Source organism: Prionailurus bengalensis, chromosome B2 (genome assembly GCF_016509475.1).
Source record: "Prionailurus bengalensis isolate Pbe53 chromosome B2, Fcat_Pben_1.1_paternal_pri, whole genome shotgun sequence".
Taxonomy (NCBI): Eukaryota; Metazoa; Chordata; class Mammalia; order Carnivora; family Felidae; genus Prionailurus; species Prionailurus bengalensis.
Genome location: NC_057349.1, coordinates 70,810,770 through 70,834,988, shown reverse-complemented (window position 1 = coordinate 70,834,988; position 24,219 = coordinate 70,810,770). Strand labels below are relative to the sequence as shown.

Sequence of the window (24,219 nt, the reverse complement as noted above, 5' to 3'; positions counted from 1 at the left end):
TTTGTGGTAGGTAGATTTATTTTATAGTCGAAGCTTAGTTAAATCAGTAGTTGCAGTTTGGCCTTTCTCTCTAAGGTTTTTTGTGAATTACAAAATTCATCATAGAGGCTATATAATTGTTTTTAAATTTTGTGATGAGTACATGAACTATCAGGGTTTTTTTTGTTTTGTCCTTAATTATTCTGGAGATACTCCTTATGTAAAAGATTCAAAACATTTATTATATTTTGTAGTTGGATGACTTGTTTGAAGCTTTTGAAAATTAAAATTTAAACATCATTTTAGGTTATAATGCTATATAGTTTTTCTTCATTCAGTATTTGCATTGACTAGAATCTGCTAATTTATAACTTGCTATATTTAGGTTACATTAATTCGTTAGCAGTTTTTCTCCTCACTGAAGTAAATGATGGTTGGGGTAACTATTCTGTGAGTCAAGTGGTTGAACAGAACAGACATGAACTTTGACCCCAAGTAAAATGAAATGTGGGCTAGCCAGAACAAATTATTCTATTTTTTAAAGTATATTTTATTTATTACAAAGAACTATATCACTTTATTTAGCAAGTATTTTATATGTCTTTCACATAATAGGTGAAGTATTACAGACATTTAGCACCTGATCACTTGCTGCAAATATGTCATCGGCTAGGACCTCTTCTTGAACAAGAAATTCCACAAAGCGTTCCTGGAGTACAAACTTTATTAGGAGCTGGAAGACAGTCCTTACTACGCACAAATAAAAGTATGAACAATTTGTAATAGGATTTAGACATTCTTTTTTGTGTATGTGTCCTACCTTTGGATCCATAAAAATATGTGTGTTTAATAGGCTGCAAGCATGTTGTGTGGAAAGGATCTGCTCTGGCTGCATTGCATTGTGGAAGACCACCTGAGTCACCAATTAACTATGGTAGCCCACCCAGCATTGGTGAGTTGTTTGAGTTCATTACCAAGTTGATATCCTCTTGGTAAAGAGCTTTTGAATATAAAAATGTTTTAGTTACTTCAAGAGAATTTCATATTATGTGCATTAGCATTCAAGTAAGGAAAAAGCTATCATTTCTTTTTACTGTGTCAGTAATCTTCGTAGTGAAGTCATGATATGTAATTATGGATTGTATGTATTGTACGTAATGTAGGCTAACTAGCTTATTGATATTCTATTTTTACAGAAAAACTGTTTTCCTAAAATGTATTAGATTGATTTTGTGGGTGACTGTATCACAATACACATTAGTTATGATGGTGGAAAACAAAAATAGTTCGGTTATTTTTTTATAAAGCATAGTGTATTTTTCTGCCTTTATAATTTCAAAGAAGGAAAACTGATGCAGCTAGGTCTTCCTTTTGAAATACCTGCTAGATTCATCCCTTGTCTCTTCTACCTGGTCCTTGGTCTTCCTGGATTACTGTAGCATTTCCAAACCAGTCTTGCTTTCAGTGTCTTCTCCCTCTTTCCCTTCCGGGTCATACTTAGAATACTGTAATATTAATCTTCTTTAATTCTACCCTTGCTGTGTTGTCCTTCTACTCAAGGTAGTATAAAGAGGTTGTTTAAGATATTTTAATGGTGTCATACTTCCTCTAGCACCAATCTAAACTTCTAATTTTCAGAGACTTTCATATTTTAGTCATAGCCTTTTCTCCCACCCCCACCCTTTTGCCTATCCAGGAGTGTTATTCTCCCTCTCCCACCTATCCAAATCGTACTTACTTCTTCCTTTTCTGGATACTTATACTGATCATCAACATTGCAGTTCTGCCTTTTGCTTAAGATTTATATGGTATATCTTTTTTCACTGTTTTACTATTAACCTTTTTGTGTCCTTTCATTTCCCATATCTCTTAAAAATAGCAAAGAAGTGGCTTTTTAAAAATATAGTATGGCAGTCTTAATGTTTTATGTAAGGCATTTTGTTCTGTATGTATAATTATTGATATATGTGAGTTTAAATCTCCTAACTGTTGCTGCTTGGAAATCTTGATGATTTTCTGCAGTTTGTCTGTGATATGCCTTGGTGTCTGTGGGGTTTATTTTTCTTGTTTGAGATCCATTAGGTTTCTTGAATCTGTAATGTCTTTTACTGGCACTGGAAAATTCTCAAATATTATCTTTTAAAATATCATCTTTGCTCCATTCTCTCTCCTTTGGGACTCCAGTTGAACACATACTAGACTCCCTTACTTTATCTTCTCTATCACCTTCTCTTTTTTTATGATTTCTATCTTTTTGTCTCTGTGATGTATTCTGGTTTGTTTTCACTGACCTATTTTCCAAAGGTATCCTATGTGACATTTGTATGGCAGACAATCGTGGATGATTTTTTTTTTTCAGTATATTGTCTTGGCTACATAATGATATTTATATATTATCTATATATAAAGAACAACTATTAAAACAAAGGATTTGAGACACTAGAGTATATTTGCACTTAGAAAATTATACTAGGGGCAAAATGGTTTTGTTGAAAGAAGGGGAAGGTAAAATATTAAAGGAGTTTCACTGGTAGGGAGAAGTTTATCCTCTCTTTGAAAAACTACAGGTCTGTATAGTAAAGAGAATGTGTTATGTTATTCTTTCAACACATTGTCATGTAGCCCTGTGGTAGGCAATGCAAGTGCAAGAATGATTGACGGTACATAACTTTCATCTTAACATTTCCTATGTGAGTAATTACTATGTGCCAGGCAGTACTCAAAGCATTTTTCATTTATATTCTCTTTTAAAACCTAAATGGCCTATAGGAGGAACTGTTCTTACTTTATAGAGAAGGAAATTGAGGCATGGAAAACGTCGGCATTTTGACCAAGGTTACACATTTAGTGAGTCATGAAACCAGCCTGACTCCATTATGCTGTCTTATTTTCAGTAAGCTAAATTTTCAAGTTGTAGCATTTGGCTATTCAAGAAAATTGGTATTAAGTCTCATGGTCAGATTAGTAAATATTGCTGACGTGGATATAGGGTATATGACCAAAATGTCTTCTGAGTTTTTTGTTACAGCAGAGTAATGCAACTGGTATATTCAGGTATCAGAATTAATTACCAAGCTGGTAATTTTTGTATCTTTCTGAAAGACTTAATTTCATAAGGGTTAAGATGAATGCTTTTTTCTTCCATTTGTATTTTCAGGAAAATACTAGCTCTTTTTATTTAAAAAAGTAACTATTATAATGCCAATTTTACCTGCTTTTTCGTATTTGCATATAGTTTCTTAAGTTCCCAAAGAAAAAAAGCTGGACTAAAAATGAGTCTATTTATTATAGTCATAGTTTAGTATCATCTCTTTTCGGTTCCCCTTGGTGACAGTCTTGAATGTTTTGTGACTGCTACAAAATTGGGAATAGGATGGAAGTGGAAAGAAAAGTTCATCAAGCTTTTGGCCTGCATGGTGATAAGGTGTATCATTTTACGTTATCACAGAGTATGGGTTAGAAGATTTTTTTTTTAAATATGAGCATTTGTAGTACTGACTTAATTCTTTTGTTGATTCCTCTTTGCTATTTTCTGTCTAGCTACTTTTAAAGATTTTCTTTGCTCTTTCCTTGATCTATGTAGTACTACCAAGTAAAAAGGGACGTAAGGACAAAACCTTAACATTTTAACTTTTCATAAACTATGGATTTAAATATTTAATATACATCTAGATATTTAAATTTTGAAGCATTTGAGATACAGAAGTTTTAAAAATAAACGTTTAACTTGGAAATAAATATTTACTGAAAAGTTGCACAGATAGTTCACAGTTCCTTTTATACACCCTGTGCAGTTTTTCCTAATGTTGTAATCTTATTACCTGGTACATTTCTCAAAACTACAGAACCAGCATTGGGACAGTATTATTAACTAAACACCAGATCTTATTCATATCTCACCAAGGTTTTCTGTTAATTGTCTTTTCTTGTTCCAGGTTACCAAACTGCACTTAGGAATTTAAGTTTTTTTGTTTTTTTTTTAATGAACTTTCTCTTGTAACTCAGAAGATCACGTAAGATAAGTGTGGTGATAAATTGGATTTTCCTTTCTTAGATTTTTGCAGACTATATGCAAACTTTTGTACTTCTCAATTTGAGTATTTCACATTTGTCTGAAACTTTAAAATGTGTAAAATAGAACTTCTAATCCTGTGAAACTTGTTATTCCAAGCCTGGGAGTTAGACTTCTTAATTCATTTCTTAACATTCGTTTAGTAAATAAGGCATGTGTATTTTATTCTAATCTCTTGAGTCTGTTTTTCATTACCATTGCAATAGCCACATTTGAGGCCTTGGTACTTCTTGCCTGGAGCTGTAACATCATTCATTCACTTACTAAGTAATTACTGAATCTCTCTGCATTCATTATATCTGGCATTGGGCTAGCATCTGGAGTTTTAGGATAAATAAGAACATGCTTGACCTCTGCTCTCCTTGAACTTATAGGCTACTTGATCCCTTGCCTCTAGTCTTATTCCTGTGCCCTAGGATTTAGCTCTAAATCAAGGTTTTGTAACTTTGGCATTGTTTATATTTTGGGGCAGAGAATTGTTTGTTGTAGGCTACTGCCCTGTGCATTGTAGGGTGTTGTATCAGCATCCCTGCCTGTGCCCAGTAAATGCTAGTAGCATTTCCCACCTTTTGCCCCTGGAATTGTGACAACCAAAAAATATCTCCAGATGTTCCCAAATGTCCCTGGGGCAAAATTGTCTCCAGTTGAGAACTCTAAAAGTTGTAAAAGGCATGTGTGATCCTGTCGTGCCTCCTTTCCCTCATTGACTTTGAATAGTTTTAACCATGTAATGTTGCTCATAAGGCTGACCTTTTCCCATCTTCCCGCCTTTTCCTTGCCTCTACCTGTACTCTAGCTTTGTACAACTCCTTGGCAGTTCTTAACAGTCAGCTAACCTCTTAACCCTTTGTCTCTGCACGTTTTATTTCTGTCTGCAATGTCTCTCTTTTTTGTTAGTTCTATGAATATCTGTTCATTCTTTAAACTTTAAATGTCTGCTTATACTTACCTCTTCTATAGCTTTTGTCACATAGTTGTGTCTGTTTCCTTTTCTTTTTCTACTATACTGTTAGGACATGGAGGATAGAGATTATGTTTCATTGCTCTTTATAGACCCAACTCCTTGGCATTAGTAAACATTAAATGAAGAGGCAGTTGGTAATTGATGAACTGGAGTGGGACTCAAAAAATTCAGCAGTGTATAGGGGGTAAAAATTGGAATAGATGGTTGGAATAGCCAAGAGAGAGACTTGGTCAAGGATATCATTGGTCAAGGATATCATTGAATTAAGGGAAAACCTCAGAAGCTGGTTTTTAAGAAATTAAGGTTTATTAATGAATTATCAGTTCATTACACTTGAGATGTCAAAAACCCATACCTGTATAATTTAAGAACCAGGTATTGATCTTATCTCAGTGTGTCTTTACCCTATTTTATAAATCCCGACTGCTTTGCATCTCCTAGTCCTTGATGTAAATTGTGAAAATTGAACTGGAATTCATTCTCAGGGAAGGAGAACCAAAGCAGTCAGCTGCTTTCTAGTCCTCTAGAACCTCTCTTAATGGGAGAGAAATAAAAGAAAAGAAAGGTCCTACTAATCTGTTATCATTATCTTCTAACTCATTTTCTATGGAAGAGATACATGATCATGTATTAGGCATAATAACAGATTTACTTTCAAAAATACTTATGATCTCAGGTATTGTGCTTTCTCCAATCTCCTTACCCATATTATGCCTATTTTCAGATATAGTTTACTCTGTATTTGCCTATGTTAATAGGCATAATTTAATAATAAATGACATTAGTGGAGGGAGACCTGGAAAGAAGAGACATAGGTACATTAAAGCTGTTTTTAAAGTTAAATTTGGGGATTCATTTAATGCATGTTTATCTTGTGGAAAAGGTTGTAATAAAGTAAAGCAATCTTTTGCTAATTGCCTGTTTATATTTTTTGACATTTACCATATTAGCCAAGTAAACTTTCTATGTTTAGGTTTTCCATATCTCATCTTGTTTGTTGTTTTGCCTATGTAGTTCTACTTGTTGCTTCTGTCATTTTACTTGCTGCTTCTGCTGCAAAGTTCCAGTTTTGGTGGGCGAGGATAAGGAGTATTGAGAAATCTCATTCTGTGTGAGTGTAAGGAAAGCTTTACCTTGAAAAATAGCCTTGCTACACAAACATGCAGTTAACATTAAGAAGCTTTTTGCATGAAAAGAAGTTTTAGATCTCATCTACATTTATAGTTTTTTCTGAGAAAACTAGTTTGAACAAAGGCAGCAAAGATTTGCTTAAAATTAGATTATAAATCTTGACTCGGCTTTAGTCTAGATGTGTGGCCTTAGGCAAATTATTTAATTTTTTAGCCTCTCAACTTCCTCATTTGTAAAATAGGGGTGAAATTTACCATATATGGTAATTTGGAAACTTAAATGAGATAGCAAAGTGACTATGTATGCACAATGTTGACTACACTAAATGTAACTTTTTGCCCTTTCATCGTGTAATTTTCATTTAATGCATTATTTTGCCAGTAAATCTTGAGTACTTTTAAAGCAAAGGGTCTTTTCCCCTTCTATTTTTACTGTGCTGTTTTGCCACATTTCCAATATTTGACTTATTCTACAGTTGGTAGTTTTTTAACATAATTTGGCACTGGGCTGAGATCTGGAGGTTAGAGTTAAGTTTTTCCTCATGTAACCATGTTTCTTACATAAGTATTAATAACATTGTATGTTATAAATCTGTAAGATTTAACATATAATTTAACATTTGACATATAATTCAGTAATTTGTAAGATTATAATAATTGTAGTTTCTTTCCTGTTCATGTATTCTTTACCTCATATTCTGTTAAGTTTTGTACCTTTTTTACCTCAGTCCATACTTTATCCTAAGTTAGGCATCTATTCATCACTTATTTAAATACATTCATTTTGACCTATTTTCTCAGTAACCATTTTCTCTTTCAGCACTCATTTTCTTCTATTTTTCTAATCTTAGTTTTATAATTTGTGTTGTTTAATCATTTCTGACTTAACTATATTTTTTGGATTTTTATTTTTTGGTCTTGGTTTCTGTTTTTTAATCTGTCCCTTGAGTGATATTTATTTACCTTTGTTTTTTTCTACTGTACTGTTAGGGCCTGGAGGATAAAGATTATATTTTATTGCTCCTTATGGACCCAATTCCTCAGCATTAGTAAATATTAAATGAAGAGGAAGTAGGTAATTGATGTAATTAATGAATGAGGTGGGACAAGAAAAGTTCAGAATGACATTCATATTTCCATTTGGCACAGGTTTTTGTTATTTTAATTCTCTTCCTTGCTCCCCTTCCTCTCCTCCCTCAGCCTCTCTACTTCCTTGTTTTGCCTTCTAAGAATAGGTAATTGTGAGAGACTCCTAAGATGTATTGCATTTTTGTTTTAAGGGAAATAAAGCTAATGTTCATTGTGCCAAAGTGCCAAATATATAAAATAGACATTATTATTTATTTTTTTCTTTTGCTTAAATTTCTTTTCAAATTTATGATTGACCAGAAAAGGGGAAACACTTTGAAGAATGACAGTTTACTTAGGTGAGTTCAAATTGTTGCTCTTGTAGCTGTGTTTTATTTTCTTTTGTTAATAATGAGAAGAAATTCTTTTTAAGGTCATAGATGTGATGAGAGATATCATCTGTGCCCCCTGCCCTCTTGTTGTACTATGTCTGGCAAGCAGTGTCAGTAGTAATTAGGAAGCACTAGCCTTTCATTACCCCCTTTTAGTTTGTGTCCCATATTTTTCCAGATTGTTTACTTTGATGTTGAATTTCATATCTGTTTAAGTGAAGCAAATTATCTTATTTTCTTCATAAAGTCTCTGACTTTTTATTTTGAATTTTGAAGTTAAGAATTGAACGTTTTCTGGGGCGCCTAGGTGGCTCAGTGGGTTGAGTGTCTGACTTCGGCTCAGGTGACGGTCTCACGGTCCACGAGTTCAAGCCCCGCATTGGGCTCTGTGCTGACGGCTTGGAGCCTGGAGCCTGCTTCAGGTTCCATGTCTTCCCCCCTCTCTCTCTGTCCCTTCCCCGCTTGCAGTGTCTCTTTCTCTCACAGAAATAAACATTAAAAAAAATTTTTTTAGGGGCGCCTGGGTGGCTCAGTCCATTAAATGTCTGACTTTGGCTCAGGTCATGATCTCACAGCTCACGATCTCACAGCTCACGACCTCACAGCTTGTGAGTTCCAGCCCCATGTCAGGCTCTGTGCTGACAGCTCAGAGCCTGGAGTCTGCTTCAGATTCTGTGTCTCCCTCTCTCTCTGACCCTCCCTACTCTCACTCGCTCACTCTCTCAAAAATAAACATTTTAAAAATTAAAATAAAAATAACATACAAAATTTTAAACCAAAAAAAAAAAAAAAGGCAAGGAATTGAACATCTTCCTAGACATCTTGAAACTAGGAAATCCATGATCAGGCTGAATAGATACTTATATGAAGAGAGCAGCAGTTTGTTCAGCTCCATAAGGAAGATGAAGGGGAAAAAATGATGTCCCATAAAGTCTTTTAAAAAGTAAAAGAAAAACTGTGGTTAGTAAGATTTAATTTTATAACATGAAGATTTGATTGTTCAAAGTCAATATTGTGGTAGTATATAATACCTTTAAGTTTATAGAACATGTTGTCTCATTTGCTTTTCATAACAACATTGCAAGATACCCCAACTTTATCAAAGAAGCTGAAAAAAAGAAGAGGTAGTGACCAAGTCAATTATCCCTGGTTGTGTTTTTCTGAAATATGCATTTAACTTTATGTCACATTTATTTAGCACCGTTTTGCCTTCTCTGTGAAATTCTTTATGCATTAGCCTTGTACCACTTGTGTCCATTTATTGATTTGGGTATAGGAGCCTTTGAATTCAGAATGTGAACTTTAGAAAGATTAAAACATGGTATGTTGTTTCAAGTTTATCTCTTTCCATATAAATAACTTAATTTGAGAGAAAATAATTCAATTCCTTGAGAAAGTATTATTAACAGTCTTGTTGGCAAACTGATTACATTCTAGTTTAAAATGAAATTTTGTTTTTTGAGCCCTTTGATTTCTTTTGCAAAATCAACTTTTGCTTTTAGCCATATTCCTTGTGATCTGTTCTCATTGTGGTCAAGAGATAAAATGGCAATCGGTTATCCCAAAGCAAATCTTATGTTATTCCCACTTCTTTCTCCTTAATAACCTTTAACTTCCTAATTTGGGGGAAATAGTCCAGAATGCCTTACCATAGCTTACAAAGCATTCTGGAGTCTGTGCCCTACCTTCCCATCTCTTCACTTGACACTTTCCCCAGTGTGCTCTGTGTGCTAGCCATACCTACTTCCTTATATAGTTTGAGTGCCATGTTCTTTCCAGCCTCAGACCATTGCACATGCTCTTGCCTCAACCTAGAATATGCTCCCTTCCCACCAACATTCTTTGTTCCACTTTCAGGTCTTAGTTTAAATGTCGGTTTTTCAGAAAAGCCTGACTCACTGATATGCAACCCCTTCCCTCCCCTGCCATATGTTTAGGGCCCTCTGCTGTATATTTTAAGGTTTTTCTGAACCTTTTTTTTGTTTTGCTGACACTTCTTGTTATAAGTCCTTGTTTCACGTCTGTCTTCCCTGCTAGACTACAGTCTTCATGAGGGTAAGTACTGTGCGTTTTCTTTCTCTGTTACATCCCTTAGTCCATACTTGGCCCATATAGGTGCTATATAAATGTTTGTTAATTTAAAATTAAATGATTAAAATGTTTGGCATAAAACTATATAGCTTTAAAAAATGAATTTTTATTAAAATTACTATAAAAACATTTAAAAGTTTTATGGTTGAAATACCATCAGACTAGTTTCCAAGAAAGAAAAGAGGAGGAAGAGTAATACAAATCAAGTAATTTTACAATTCTAGTAAATTTGAATCCTTGTAATTGTAATGTCTGTTTTGGGGGGTTGTTTTGTTTGTGCTTATGTACTTGGTTCATGAGATTTTTTTGCTTAACTCTTGGAATCATCTCTTTACTTACTGTATTTTATTTTAGTATTTGTGCTCTCCTTTTTAGAGCTTACTTGTCTTTGTGGTATCTGCTAAATCTTAAAAACGTGATGTCTTTCATATGGGAAGTACAACTAAACACCAAATTGACTATGTAGAGATTTGGAGGGTAGCTACTGTGCATACTAATTATTTTAGAGTAGTAAAATAAAGAGAGAAGCTCTCCAGGGTGCTGTGTTGCCCAGGTGATTATTTTACTTTTCTATTCTCTCTTTCCTTTTTTGTGGACCAAAAGCTGTTTACAGGATTGTCCTTGTAATGTTACAGACCCCTTTTACTATAAAACTAAAGTTGGGAATTTTGTTCATTATAGTTAACGGTGATTTATTTGCCTTGTTCTCGTGTTGGTTAGTTGCTAGTTACTGGTGCAGAATGATACAAAGATCAGATGATGATGTAGAAATAAGCCAATCTGTGTTGAATTATTTTCCAGATTATCTGTGGCCCTCAAATTACGAACATTTGGTTGTTATTCCCTACTAATGTCTATATTAGTAACCTCAGGAGAATTGTGGCAAGCTTATCAATTGTGGCTCTATGGTGAATTAACTGTTAAAAGTTCCTTCTTACAGGATTCCTTCCCAAATAAAATTGAACCTACACTGTCTTTGATATATTTCTCTTTTACTTTAAAATTTTATTGGGAAATATTTTAGAAACAAAACTTACAAACAAAATTAATGGTGCTTTGTATTATTTTATGGCTTTTGAATCAAACCAGGTGTAAATTCTTTGTAGTCTTATCATTCAATCCATTGTCATATAGACAGTGGTTATTGTCTGTTTTATAGTATACAATTCTGATGCTTTGGTATGCTTAGTCTTAAGGGTTCTTTTTTTATGCTTAAATAAATTTAAATGCTTTGCATCTTTATCCTTGGGCATGTTTTTCTCAGGTTTTGAATTTAATCTCTTCAGACAGTTTAGATTTGTCATATTGCTCTTTTGAGTTCCTTGAGACAGACTGAGCTATACTTTATTTAATTAAAATTAATCAGAATGAATAGAGGAAATAATCAGTAGAGGAAACTTGGAAATCAGAGAACAGTTCAAAAAGCATTCAGTCTCACTGGTTAACTGCTATTACTGCTTTGGCATATTTCCTTTCAGTCATTTTTTTTTTTCTAATATTTGTTTACCTAACCACCATGGTAAGAGTGCGCTCTTGGGAGTAGATGCCTGAATTCAACCTTGGACTTCACCTCTGGGAAAGTTAAATTTTAGCTTTCAGTTTCCTTACTGGTAAGGAATATCCCCTTCTTGGAGATAATAGTATCTGCCGTAAAAGACGGGTGAGATTAAATGAGAATCAATGTAAGATGCCTGGCATGTACTAAAGCACTCAGTAAATATTAGCCATTATTTTCCAAACTGTTATTTCATAATAGTGTTCTGTAGCCATTTTTCTCCCCACTTTAGTAATTGTATTGTATTTTGACATTTACCCACATTATTTGAAGCAGATAAGACTTTTTCTGTCATTAGATTTTTAAAAAAATTTTTTTAACATTTATTTTTGAGAGTGAAACAGTGCAAGTGGGGGAGGGGCAGAGAGAGAGGGAGACACAGAATCTAAAGCAGGCTCCAGGCTCTGAGCTGTCAGCACAGAGCTTGATGTGGGGCTCGAACTTGTGAACCACGAGATCGCAACCTGAGTTGAAGTCGGACACTTAACCGACTGAGCCTCCCAGGCACTCCAATCATTGGATTCTTGAAGTCTCTAGCTCTAAGCCTTGGTGACTTTTTCCTCATCACAGCCATTTTCTCAAGGTGTTTGATTCCTGGCTTTAGCATAACTTCTCTTTTAGAGATTCATATAGCTATTTTTTTGTGACCCCATAGTCATATCTTCTTTTCATTAGAACATTTTTGTGGTTCTTTAAAATGAATAAAATTTTATGTAATTTTATGCCTTTTCAAATACCTTACACCACACATTTATCTAATGAAAATTTTGAAATCACCAACACACTCATAGGCAACTTTTTGAACTTGCAGGGTGTTTTCTATAGTAATTATTCTGTAAGTGCCTGGTCATGGATATAGCATTATTTTGTTGGGAAAACTAGTTATCATCTAGCAGTAAAGCAGTTTGGAATTTGTTTTCATGTGGTCTTGCTTACATGTTTATTACCAGTTTTGTAGTTCACTCAAGTTTAGTTTTATAGGTTTCCAAATTCTTGTTTTATAGTTATGAGTTCCTGATTTTACATTTAGAAAGCCTTTATTAACACAGATAATGGAGGTTAAAATGAAACCTTGGTACTGATTATCCAGAAGTCACTCTTTTCTACTTTAATTTAAGAATTGTTTATGTGGTTATTAATTATAAGTTATAACTATTTTGCATTTTATTTACAGAAACTCTGGGAGGTTTCCAAGATTTTTGTTTTGTTTTGTTTTTAGGTTTATTTATTTTGAGAGAGGGAGAGAGAATACCAAACAGGTTTTGTGCTGTCAGCACAGATCCTAACACGGGCCTCAATCCAATCCCACAAGCCATGAGACCACAACCTAACTTGAACTCAAGAGTCGGATGTTCAACCAGCTGAGCCACCCAGGCACCCCAGAGTGTTTTTTTAACCAGAATCACAGAATAAAATTAGTCAAAATATAGTACAAAAATAAATTTAGTAAAAATCAGTTATTCTTCTTATAAAGTACCCTGAGGTTTTTTATCTGAGTACCCCTTTCTCTGTATAAGAAAAGATCCCAGGTTACACTGAGATACCTGCTGAATTACATATTCTGTCTTTCCTTTGCTTCTTCATCTATTGTCATAAAAATTCTCTGGGTTTTGGAATCTACAGCCACATGCTTCTCCTTGCATTCATTATGGCACCAGCAGGACTCTGCTTTCATGAGCTGGCAGAAGTTGCAAACACTAGTTATACTAGTTTAGATTGTTAAGGGAAAACAGTTTTCCTTCACTGGAGTAGACATTGTACAGCATGTTATATTGTTCTTTGTTAAGAAAAAACAACAAAACCCAGAAAAACGTTATAACCTCTGCATTTTTGTTAATTCATAGTAATTAAAATTTTTTTCCCCAACTCTTTTTTTTTTAGCAGTTTTACTTTTTTTTTTTTTTAAGGTTTTTATCATTTATTTTGAGAGAGAGAGGGAGGGGGAAGGAGAGTGAGCATGAGTGGGGGAGGTACAGAAAGAGGGAGAGAGAATCCCAAGCAAGCCCCATGCTGTCAGCCCAGAGCCTCATGTGGGTGGGGCTTGATCTTGCAAACAGATCATGATATGAGCCAAAATCAAAGAGTTGGACACTTAACCCACTGAGGCACCCAGCAATGGTTACTTTTGATCTTGGGTAATTTATTGCAATTCCACGATGTGTTTTTCTCCATTTTAAAAGTACTTAGCAGAAGGAGAAAAAATTCTAAACATTTTGGAGGGAAATGATAGTATTTCTATTTCAGTTCTTTTTTGTTTGCAGAGATTTTATCATGTATTTTTCCAGTGTCCTCAAAATCATAGCTACTGAGGTTATTGCAGATGCTCTTTCCTGGCAGCTACCCAGTGTTTCCTTACAAAACTTGGTTCAAATAGTACAGATTTGTATACAGATTTCCCAGGAAGTTGGTTCAGATGGTCCAGATTTGTATAGTGAGGAAAATCGTAAGGTTACTTTGATTATGTTTATCTTTTCTTAAAATCATCTGTATTGAAAACTTGGTCCCAGGTATAGAAACAGAGCATCATGTTCCTAGATAGAAAGATGTCAGTTGTTTATAAGGTAATGAAATTATCCTTACATTCCCAACAAATGAATTTTTTTTAACTTATCAGTGATCCTCAAATTGGATAATAATCAAGACTAAGACATTTAAAAATGGATGCATAGTGATGAATAGCCAGATAAATACTAAAACATTATTAGTTACAAAATTAAATTTTTGGTACTGGCATATAAATAGACATGTGGTCAGTGATCTGGCACAGATATATGTAAGATAATTTAATCACGATTTTTAATAGAGAGAAGGATTCATAAATGAAAAGTCTGGAACAAATGATTATTTGGGGCAGAATAAATGTCTTTAGAGACTCACTTCTGTATATACTAAAACTCCAGATAAATTAAGGAGTTAAGTGAGAAATTTAAACCGCAGAGAAGTAAAAGAAAATGTAAGTGGATATTTGTTGTATTATTGGCTGGTTAGGAGAACTCTTCATATTAAATGAGTAGAAAAAATTATTTTAAAAAGGGAAATATACTGAAAATTGTGAAATTGTGAGATGTCAGAGAACAACATAACATGAAAGTCAAGTATATTGTGGAAGATGTTTCTAGAAATATAACTGGAGAAATTGAAATTGAGATAAAATCACTTGCTTAAAGTCCCCACGGTATGAAGTTTGAACACGAGTCTGTCAAACTTAAAGGTTAATCTTATTTCATTAAGGAATATAGCATAGCTTTTAAAATGCTGTTTATGAGGGAAATCTTTGCAAAATTTTAGAAGTGACTGCATTAGGTGTTAGAATCATGGATTTTTCTTCTTTCATTTGTGCTCTTATTTTCTGCACTGAATACCCATAGTATTATGATTAGAGAAATGAATCAATTCTTCAAAAATAACTAGGTATAAACTGGGGAAAAGTGACCTGTGGGGAGATTTGATTTATTATCCTTATACTTACAGAAGTAATGAACATGAGCCCACAGGTTAGATATGTATGTATTTATATCTAACATTAAAAATTTGTGGGCCTGGGGCACCTGGGTGGCGCAGTCGGTTAAGCGTCCGACTTCAGCCAGGTCACGATCTCGCGGTCTGCGAGTTCGAGCCCCGCGTCAGGCTCTGGGCTGATGGCTCGGAGCCTGGAGCCTGTTTCCGATTCTGTGTCTCCCTCTCTCTCTGCCCCTCCCCCGTTCAAGCTCTGTCTCTCTCTGTCCCAAAAATAAATAAACGTTGAAAAAAAAAATTAAAAAAAAAAATTTGTGGGCCTTTTGTTTATCTCTAATAGTTCTGTAGGCTTGTGCACATAGACTTTGTTTCGAAGACTGTTCTGAATGATTTGGTACAGATGGGGGTTTTCACCATTTTGTTTCTTTTCTCTCTTCACACTTTAAGAGACTGATATTTCAAATGTTTAACAGTGATTCCTGAATGTTTATTTTATTTGCTGGTCTGTTTACTTAGGAATTTGAGTAATATATGTTTAGTTTTCTCTTTCCCTCCAAATTAAATCCATTTAGCAGAGGAGTTGAAATGAAGAACTATTTAGAGATATTTTGGATATGTAATCAGTTTGACAAATCCTCCATTTTTGTTTTATTCCTTAAGCCTAATTATCTTATTATCTAATAAGATAATTTATTATCTAATAAGATAATAATCTTATTATATATTTATATGTAATTTGTTCATTGAATTTACCAAATATATAGTGATCATCTACTAAGTGCCAGCCATCATTGTCAGCTCTATGCTATAGCTCTAGGTAGCATTGTCAGCTTTTAGGTAATACAAGGACAAAAAAGACAAAAATCTGGCACATATGGAGCTTGTTATATAAGTTGTAGTTTGGGGAGGCAAGAAATAAACATTGAACATAATAAACTAATAAATGTATACCATCAGCTGATAACTGATGGAAAAAGAACAAATATAGAGCTAAATAAAGGATGACCAGGAGTAGTTGTGGGTTGTGATAGGGAATGAATTGCAGTTTTCAATGGACTGATCAGGTTAGGCTTCATTGGGAAGTGACAGAAATCTGAGAAAAGACTTGGAGAAGGTCAAGGCATTAGCTGTATGGGGGCAGTGTATTCTAGCCAAAGGGAACAGCCAGTGCAGAAACCCTACATTAAGAGCATGCCTCCTGTGTTGGGAGAATGGGGGAGCATAGAGTGGCTGGAGTAAACCAAGTAAAGGGTTTCAAGTACCAAGTGAAATCAGAGAGGTAATGAGAGACAAGATCATGCATCGCCTTGATAGGCTTGGTGTAGGAATTTGATGTTTATTCTGAATGAAATGAGCATTGTTGTAGTTTTGAATAGGAGTGATATTATAAGGTGACCAGTTATAAGGTTGCTTTTGAAATTCACTACAATCTTACTAGAAGAGGTGACATTTTAATTGGCCTTAGAGGGTAAGAAAGAATTTGCCAAGTGAAGGAAGATAGAAATTTGCTTTGGCAGGCTTAATTTAAGAATATTTCCCATCACCATACTTAGGAAAATAAATGTACTTTCAAACCAAGTCCTATATGTTACTTGATTTATAATAATGTCATATAAGGAACTTACTCCTTTGTGACCCCTTATATCTGTTTAACCATGCTCATTTTAAAAATTAATGTTCTAGTTTAATAAAATTTAAGGAGTTTCTATAATCCAAGAGACATTTCCTTATTACTCAGAAATCCAATTAGTCTATTAACAGTTTCTTTAGAAAGTGAATAATTGCCATTTGCCTTTTTGTCATAAAACTACAGATTAAATTGACCATCATGTGTATGTTATTAACTAAGATTCATTTATATACTTTTTTATTTAAAGGCTCTATACTCAGTTGTGGGAAATATGAGTAAGAATTTCTTTCCTTAGGGTACTTAAGATCAGATAAGGGAGATAGACATTATGCAAATGGTATAGTAAAAGAAAATGTTGAATTCATTGAATGGGAGTCCTAGAAAATCCTTCTCTCTACCTTTGTAAAATTTTTTACCTATTTAATTTGGTCAGGTCTTCAAATTCAGCCTCCTCAGGTTAACTTCAACTATTGAACCATACTTAAATTTTCTTCTCTAACTCCCTGTATCAAGTTTGAACCATCATCTCATTACCTGCTAATTCTACAGACTGTTCTGCATAGGTTATCTTTTAGTTACTGTTGCACAAAGTTTGTAATTTGTCTGAAATCTAAGGACTTGGCTAAAATAGTTAATTGGTAGCCAAGCATAACAAAAGGTAGTGTAGAATATAGTTTTAACTGTAAATATATTTTACTTAAATATATTGTTTCTGATAAGTTTTACTTGAAAAGTTAATTGTAAAGTAGCTTTTTGAAAGAGATATTCTTGGGGCGCCTGGGTGGCTCAGTCGGTTAAGCGGCTGACTTCGACTCAGGTCATGATCTCACGGTCCATGAGTTCGAGCCCCGCGTCGGGCTCTGTGCTGACAGCTCGGAGCCTGGAGCCTGTTTCAGATTCTGTGTCTCCCTCTCTCTCTGACCCTCCCCCATTCATGCTCTGTCTCTCTCTGTCTCAAAAATAAATAAACGTTTAAAAAAAAAAAAAAAGAAAGAGATATTCTTTTTTTAGCCTCCTAAAATGAAAATAAAGATTTAATCCCAATTTAGAAAGATTCAGTAAAAAAACTATGTTTAAGAGACAAACAACATTTTCTCTTTACTTAGGGCAAGGATTTTTTGCTTAGAAAATACTTCATTAACTCGATTTTTAAATGGTCTTTATAATGAATTTATTTTTACAAATTTTGACATGCATATGCCTGATCATCCTTAAAATAATAGTTTTGATATTGTAATTATCTCCAATAATCATATTTTTATGCCTGAACGGTGTTAAATACCTCAATAAAATTTGTGATTTTGAAAATATTGTAAATTTTGGTTGGAGGGAATTAAACTACGTCTTAGTAACACTGTCAGCATTTGTGTTTTTTGTCATCACTGACTTTCTTATAAAATAGACAGGTAAGTTTGGGATGTCATTGATGTTAGTGTTTGGATAAGATCATTTTGAGTTCTCCTTTATCAGGACATTTGATGTCTGGTGGATTTTGAACCAAAGCACTAGAGGATGTCTTTTACCAGGCTATTTGAACCAAAGCACTAGAGGATGTCTTTTACCAGGCTATTTCTGTGCATAAGGAAAAATGTGTCCGGTTTATTAGAAAATTAATGAATTACTGAATTAATGAATTATAAGTAGCTGAAGCCTAAATATGCTAATTCACAACAGTCAAAGTTTATCTCAGATATCCCAGATGTTAAAATAGATTGTAGCATAGAGCTTATGTGCTAACAGCAAAAGGTACACTCTTAGAATATAAAATAATTGATGTAGTAAAAGAACATGTAAATATGTAGTTATTCTTTGACATATCATACAAAGCATTTTTCTACATTTCTCTTCGTAAGTCCCCAAGATTTATTTTTGCTTTTAAATGGAGTGTGAGCCAAACATTTGTTGTACATAAATAAAATAATACTGATTTTTTTTTTATGATACACCAATATACTTGTATTTCATCAACTTTAGGATATAATTGCTAGGCTCTGAATCTAGGTTAAATAGTATTTTGTATGTATATTTAAATTTTCTTTGGGACCAAATTCAAGTAAGAAGCTGCAGTGTTTATCCAAAGTAGATAGCAGTCATAGTCAGAAATAAAAAGTCATATATTAAAATAATTTTAAAAAGTGTATTAAAGGGAATCTATCGTTGAATAACATCCCTGCAGATTAGTCAGAATGTATTTATTGAGCATTGTCTTTGTCCATAATTATCAGAATAGAAAATACAGTAGTGATTTAGTTAGAAGAGAACATTTTGAGCTGGAGTCAGCACATCAGGCTCTGGGCAGAAGATAAATTTCAGACATATCATGAAAGATGGTTAAAATGGATGAGTTGAAAAATAGAGCTAATAGGTTCTAGAGAGGGAATCATTATGCAGGTGTTTGGCAAGATCCCTAGTTTAATTATTTCTTAAAATAATGCAATATATTATTCCTCACTCTTCATTTATGCAAAGTTTTTGAGTACTAGCCAGAGAATAAAGAAGTCTAAATTTAATCCTAGCTTCATGTCTTTCTTATTTTGTGACTTCAGACAGTCATAAACTGACTTTGCTTGTTTGTAAAATGAGGACAATAGTGCCTGACTTACTTCTGGTGAAATAATGTGTTTTTCTTGACTATTTTAGGGACTTTTAACTAGGAACCATATGCATTAGAAAAAGTGTCTTTATTTTTACCAACATATGAGAAGTTGGAGTATGCGAATTCTTGAAAGATGGTAATTGAGAAAATGAATTTCTGAATTACACTCCTATTTCCCCTTTTTCTTGGTAGCGGATACTTTGTTTTCACGGAAGCTGAATGGGAAATACAGGCTTGAGCGACTTGTTCCAACGGCGGTCTATCAGCACATGAAAATGCATAAGCGAATTCTTGGACACTTGTCATCTGTCTACTGTGTAACTTTTGATAGAACTGGCAGACGGATATTTACTGTAAGTAATTTTTGAAGTATTATCTTAATTCATATAAGGCATTGAAGAAACACTGCTTATAGTTGAACTTGAAATAGAGCTTTTGATTTTTTTTCTTTTAATGAAAAACTGAATATTCAGGTAATTTAGCTTACTATAATAAAAGATATTACTTGAAGTTGAACTTGATCCAGGTTTGGAAAGTTCCTAAAGGACATGTTGTAATACAGGCACAGCTATATGATAGTGCCACATTATGGATAAATGTAATTCTGAGCATTATATCAAATTTGCAGTTGGACATTTTATAAAATGTCATATAATAATCTAAATTGTATACAGGGGCATTTCTAAAGTGTGTTAAGCAAATTAGAAGAGACTATTAAATGTATCTTTTTATATTATCCTTAGCACCTCATTTCTTCAGTGTATCTGATGTTGTGTTTAAAGAGGCTCTTTGGGTTTATTTGCTGTTGTTTCTTTTAGCTGGTTAATGGAGAAAAGCAGCTTTTCAGCTTTAACTTAGAAAATTACTTTTGGAAATATTTTTATTTTTAGTTGCTTTATTATATCCATTAAGGGTAATAGTTATTACACTGTTCTTATAATTAAATACTACCCTGTGGGCTGAAGGTATGCATTCATTCACAAAGCCCTTAATTTTCTTTGAAGTAAGGAAATAGGAAATGGAAGTTAAAATAGAAATTCCTATCTCTGTCTTTGGAGAGCAGCTGAGAATTTTATACAGTTTGGGACAATTACAGATTCTTCTTTTTTTAATGTTTACTTATTTGAGAGAGTGAGAAGGAGAGAGAGTGAGCATGCAGGTGGGGGGAGGGGCAGAAAGAGAGGGAGACACAGAATCCAAAGGAGGCTCCAGGCTCTGAGCTGTCAGCACAGAGCCTGATACGGGGCTCGACACAGGGCTCGACACAGGGCTCCATCTCAAGGACTGCAAGCTCATGACTGGAGCTAAATTCAGATGCTTAACCAACTGAGCCACCCAGGCACCCCCAGATTCCTCTTTTAAGTAAATGTGCTTGTAAATTAAGATTTACTTATATCTTCTTCTTCTCTATCCATACACCCAGTCATCTGTAAAATGTTTGCTTAAACAGCAGGATGTGGGAAAGGATTTCCATACATATCTTTTCCCTGGTTCTAATCTACTCAGGCATTTTCAGATCATTTCTTAGATTAGTATTCTCTTTCACCTTCTTTTGCACCTTTCCCCATTGTTCTCTGTGAAGCAAAATAAAAGCGAAATTTTCTGACAGGTCATTATTTTCAAAGTGGAGAACTGGTATCTATAAATTTGCCCAAGTGCTTGATATACCTACAACAGTAATTTGCTTTCAAATGGTAATGGGGAATCACATTGAGCTTTTTCAGGCTCAGTATACTAATATTTAAATTCAGTTCTCAAAACAAAGTAAATTTCACATTTGTCATGTTTAAAAGGATTCTTTGAAAAATAGTAATAAGCTGAAATTATGAGAAAGAAGCATTATGTTGTGTTTGTACTTCATTTTGGTGAGTATAAAGTTAATGCCATTGCATTGAGGCTATAAAAATATATAACTTGGGGCGCCTGGGTGGCTCACTTGGTTGAGCATCCGACTTTGGCTCAGGTCATGATCTCACAGTTTGTGGGTTTGAGCCCCACGTCGGGCTCTGTGCTGACCGCTTGCTCAGAGCCTGGAGCCTGCTTCAGATTCTGTATCTCCTTGTCTCTCTGCCCCTCTCACACTCACGCTTTGTCTCACTGTATTTCTCAAAAATAAATAAATGTAAAAAAAGTAAAAATAAAAAAAAATTAAAAATATATAACTTAATTTTTAATGTTAGTAAAATACCTTGTGGGGATTCTTTCTTTAAAAATGATAGGGTGGTAAGCATTTGTTTTTGTAGTTTATGATGCATTATGTGTATTTTAATTTGATTTAGGTACATAATCTAGAATTTTTTTGCAGGAAAATGCAGTGAAATAATGTGCTGATGCTATCTTATGAGTTTGGTAGAGTGGTAGGTAAGAAGTTTGGAAGAGCAGCTCTTTGAACTTAAGGGGTAACAAACTACTCCTGTGGGTCAAATACAGCCTTCTACCTGTTTTTGCAAATAAAATTTTATTCCAACACAAGCATGCTTAGTTGTTTACATGTTGCCTATGGTTGCTTTTGCACTACCAAATGGCAGAATTGAGTAATTATGACAGAGACTGGCATGTTTGAGTATTTATGGTTACAAAGCCTAAGATAATTAGTGGCCCTGTAGGGAAAAAATCTGCATGCAGCTCCTGTTCTAGATTTGGGGAGAAGGAATGCTGTGTGAAGAAGGAGCTGTTTTTTGGGGCTCCTGAGTGGCTCAGTCAGTGGTTATGCTTCCGACTTCAGCTCAGGTCATGATCTCACACCTGGTGAATTCAAGCCCTGTGTTGGGCTCTGTGCTGACAGCTCAGAGCCAGCCTGGACCCTGCTTTGGATTCTGTCTCTCTCTCTCTCTGCCCTTCGCCCACTCGCAATTCTGTGTCTCTCTCTCAAAAATAAACATTAAAAAAAAAAAAAAAAAGCAGTTTTTGATGATTTTTCTACAGTTGAGGACACATGCTTAAAGGGAGGGAAATAATGTTTATATTATTTTATATGGTCTTACCAGAGCCTAAAATTGTTGATGTTTTATGTATGTGATATAATTTGCTAGTTGGGCCAAACTCATAGTACTGTAATTTTGTACTGGTGATTTGCAGTTATAGAGTCCAAAATGTTACCATGTGATAAGAAATAAAAGGTATGAGAGTACTCTTATTTAAAATTTCCTTGTATTTTTATAATTCCCACCTCAAGTGGCAATGTGGCACATATGTGTTCACTGTTCATATTAACTTCATAAAGTAGGATGGCTGCTCATCCCACTGAAACACACTAGCCACTGACTGACTTTTGAAAATCAGTCTTGAAAACTGATGGGATAAAGCTTTAGGATAGTAGATCACGATTGACCAATGAGACATTCCTGTGAGAGAGCAACTGTTGTTATTTATTGGAACAACAGTTCAGTAATAGATCAACTCAGTTTTATCTTTTTATGTATTTGGTATCTTAAGACCTTACATATTTATTCCTAAAGTTCTTGTGTAGATGTATTTGAAAGTTTTTGTCCAAGGGACGACATATTCTCTTGAGTCCTTTCTCAGTAGACATAGCTAGGGACAAAATAGATAGCACTGTGTTTAAGGGCATCAACTTTGGCATTAGGGGGTGCTTTACCACTTTACCCCCTTCCTAGCAGCTTTACAGCTTTACCACTTCCTAGCAGTGTAATTTGGACAGATTACCTCATCACTTTAATCTCTAGTTTTCTCATCTCTAAAAAAAGGAGGGAGGGGAAATAGACAATAATAATACCAACCCCAGAAGATTTTTATATGATTACATGAAATAATGCATGTAATCAGTGTAGAAAAAGCTCTACAGTAAGCAATCATTAAGTTTTATCTACTGCTGTTGATTTTATAGATAGATTTAAATTTTATCCATTTCATTTTCTTACTAAAATCTTATTTGTAAATTCTATACAAGATCAAAAATGAAATCACTTTAATAAGAGAAATTCTATAATAGGATAATTTACAAATATTTTGTACTAGAATGTTGTAATAGATATTTCCCAGTAGAATAATGAGAAGAACCCAGAGAGGGAGACAGCATTACTACCAAGTCAGACTTGCTTCCTAATTCTCTTAGTTTGTAAGTTGTTTTACTTGGTTTTAGAATCATTTCCTTAAATAATATTTACCAAAGAAAAGCAGAGTTAATGAATTTTCTCAGGAGTAAGCTATTCACTCATAATACACAAAGTATGTTGAGAACCATATAAAAATATTCTTCCCTTCCCCTTTATAGAAGAAAAATATATCTCTCTTTTCAAATTAAGGCAAAAGGGCATAAAATACTTCCATAAATGCTGTAGGTTACAGCCAGACACTCTTCCAGACACTTAGTATCTAGAAATGAAAGAGTATCTGTCCCTGGAAAGTTCATCAGTAGTCAACAGACAATATTGATACAATTGATAAGAAACTTGAAAGAGGCTATATAAGATACTGAAGTGTCATAGAGGGAGAGGTATCTAATGCAGTGTGTTGTAGAAGATGGTAAGGGAAACACTAGGAGTAACACCTCAGCTGAATTTAGCTGGATATTGCAACTTAGGGAAAGGCATTTATAAACCTTAGAAGAATGTAACAGGCAGTTGTGTATTGTTAGATATGGCAAAGAATAAATATAGATAATCATTTAAGCAAGGGCTGGAGATATTAGTGGGAGACAAAATCATCAAGATCCTTTTGATGATGTATGAAGGGGAGTGGGTTTCTTTCCTGAAGGCAAAGGAGAGAAAATGACAGATTTTGACAGAAGAGTGAGTATAATTTCTCTTTTTAACAATCTCTTGGCATTGTAAGGATGGATTGAAAGAAACAGAGTCTATATGGAGAAATTGGTGAAAAGGTTCTGGCATTGATCCATGAAAGAAATCATAAGTCTTGAACAGAGTCACAGTGAAAGTAGGGATGGAATTAACAGATTAAAAATATCTGTAGGATTTAAGAGCTTCATTTGAATATAGGGAAGAATTGAGTGGGAAGAGTATGGGATCACGTGTTTTTAACTTATGTGACTGGATAGAAAGTCCTATCATTTACTGTGGTAGGGATTTAAGTGAAGTTTGTGAAGGTGGGCATGTTGAATTTGAGATACTTACCCATATAGCCAAATAGAAATGTTCAAGAGGCATTGGGAGCTCAGGAAAAAGATTAAGACTAGAAGATTCAGCTTGGGAATCATTGAATATGGAAATTGATTGTATTACCTCATATGTATGTAACCTAAGGCTGAAACTTTAACTTTTAAAACAGGTGAAAGAAAAGGAGAGGAGTCAATAATTGAGACTGAGA

General features: G+C 34.2%; 1 protein-coding gene across 3 annotated transcripts in view; it reads left to right on the top strand.

Moving 5' to 3' along the window:
• Window positions 1-24,219, top strand: part of LOC122489714 (pleckstrin homology domain interacting protein) — a 140,123-nt gene that overhangs the window by 15,456 nt on the left and 100,448 nt on the right. For all 3 annotated transcript variants that reach the window (XM_043591866.1, XM_043591865.1, XM_043591867.1), the window contains exons 5-7: window positions 595-745; window positions 833-931; window positions 19,126-19,286. In XM_043591866.1, the coding sequence (XP_043447801.1) occupies window positions 595-745; window positions 833-931; window positions 19,126-19,286 (411 nt within the window). The remainder of the gene's footprint in view (window positions 1-594; window positions 746-832; window positions 932-19,125; window positions 19,287-24,219) is intronic.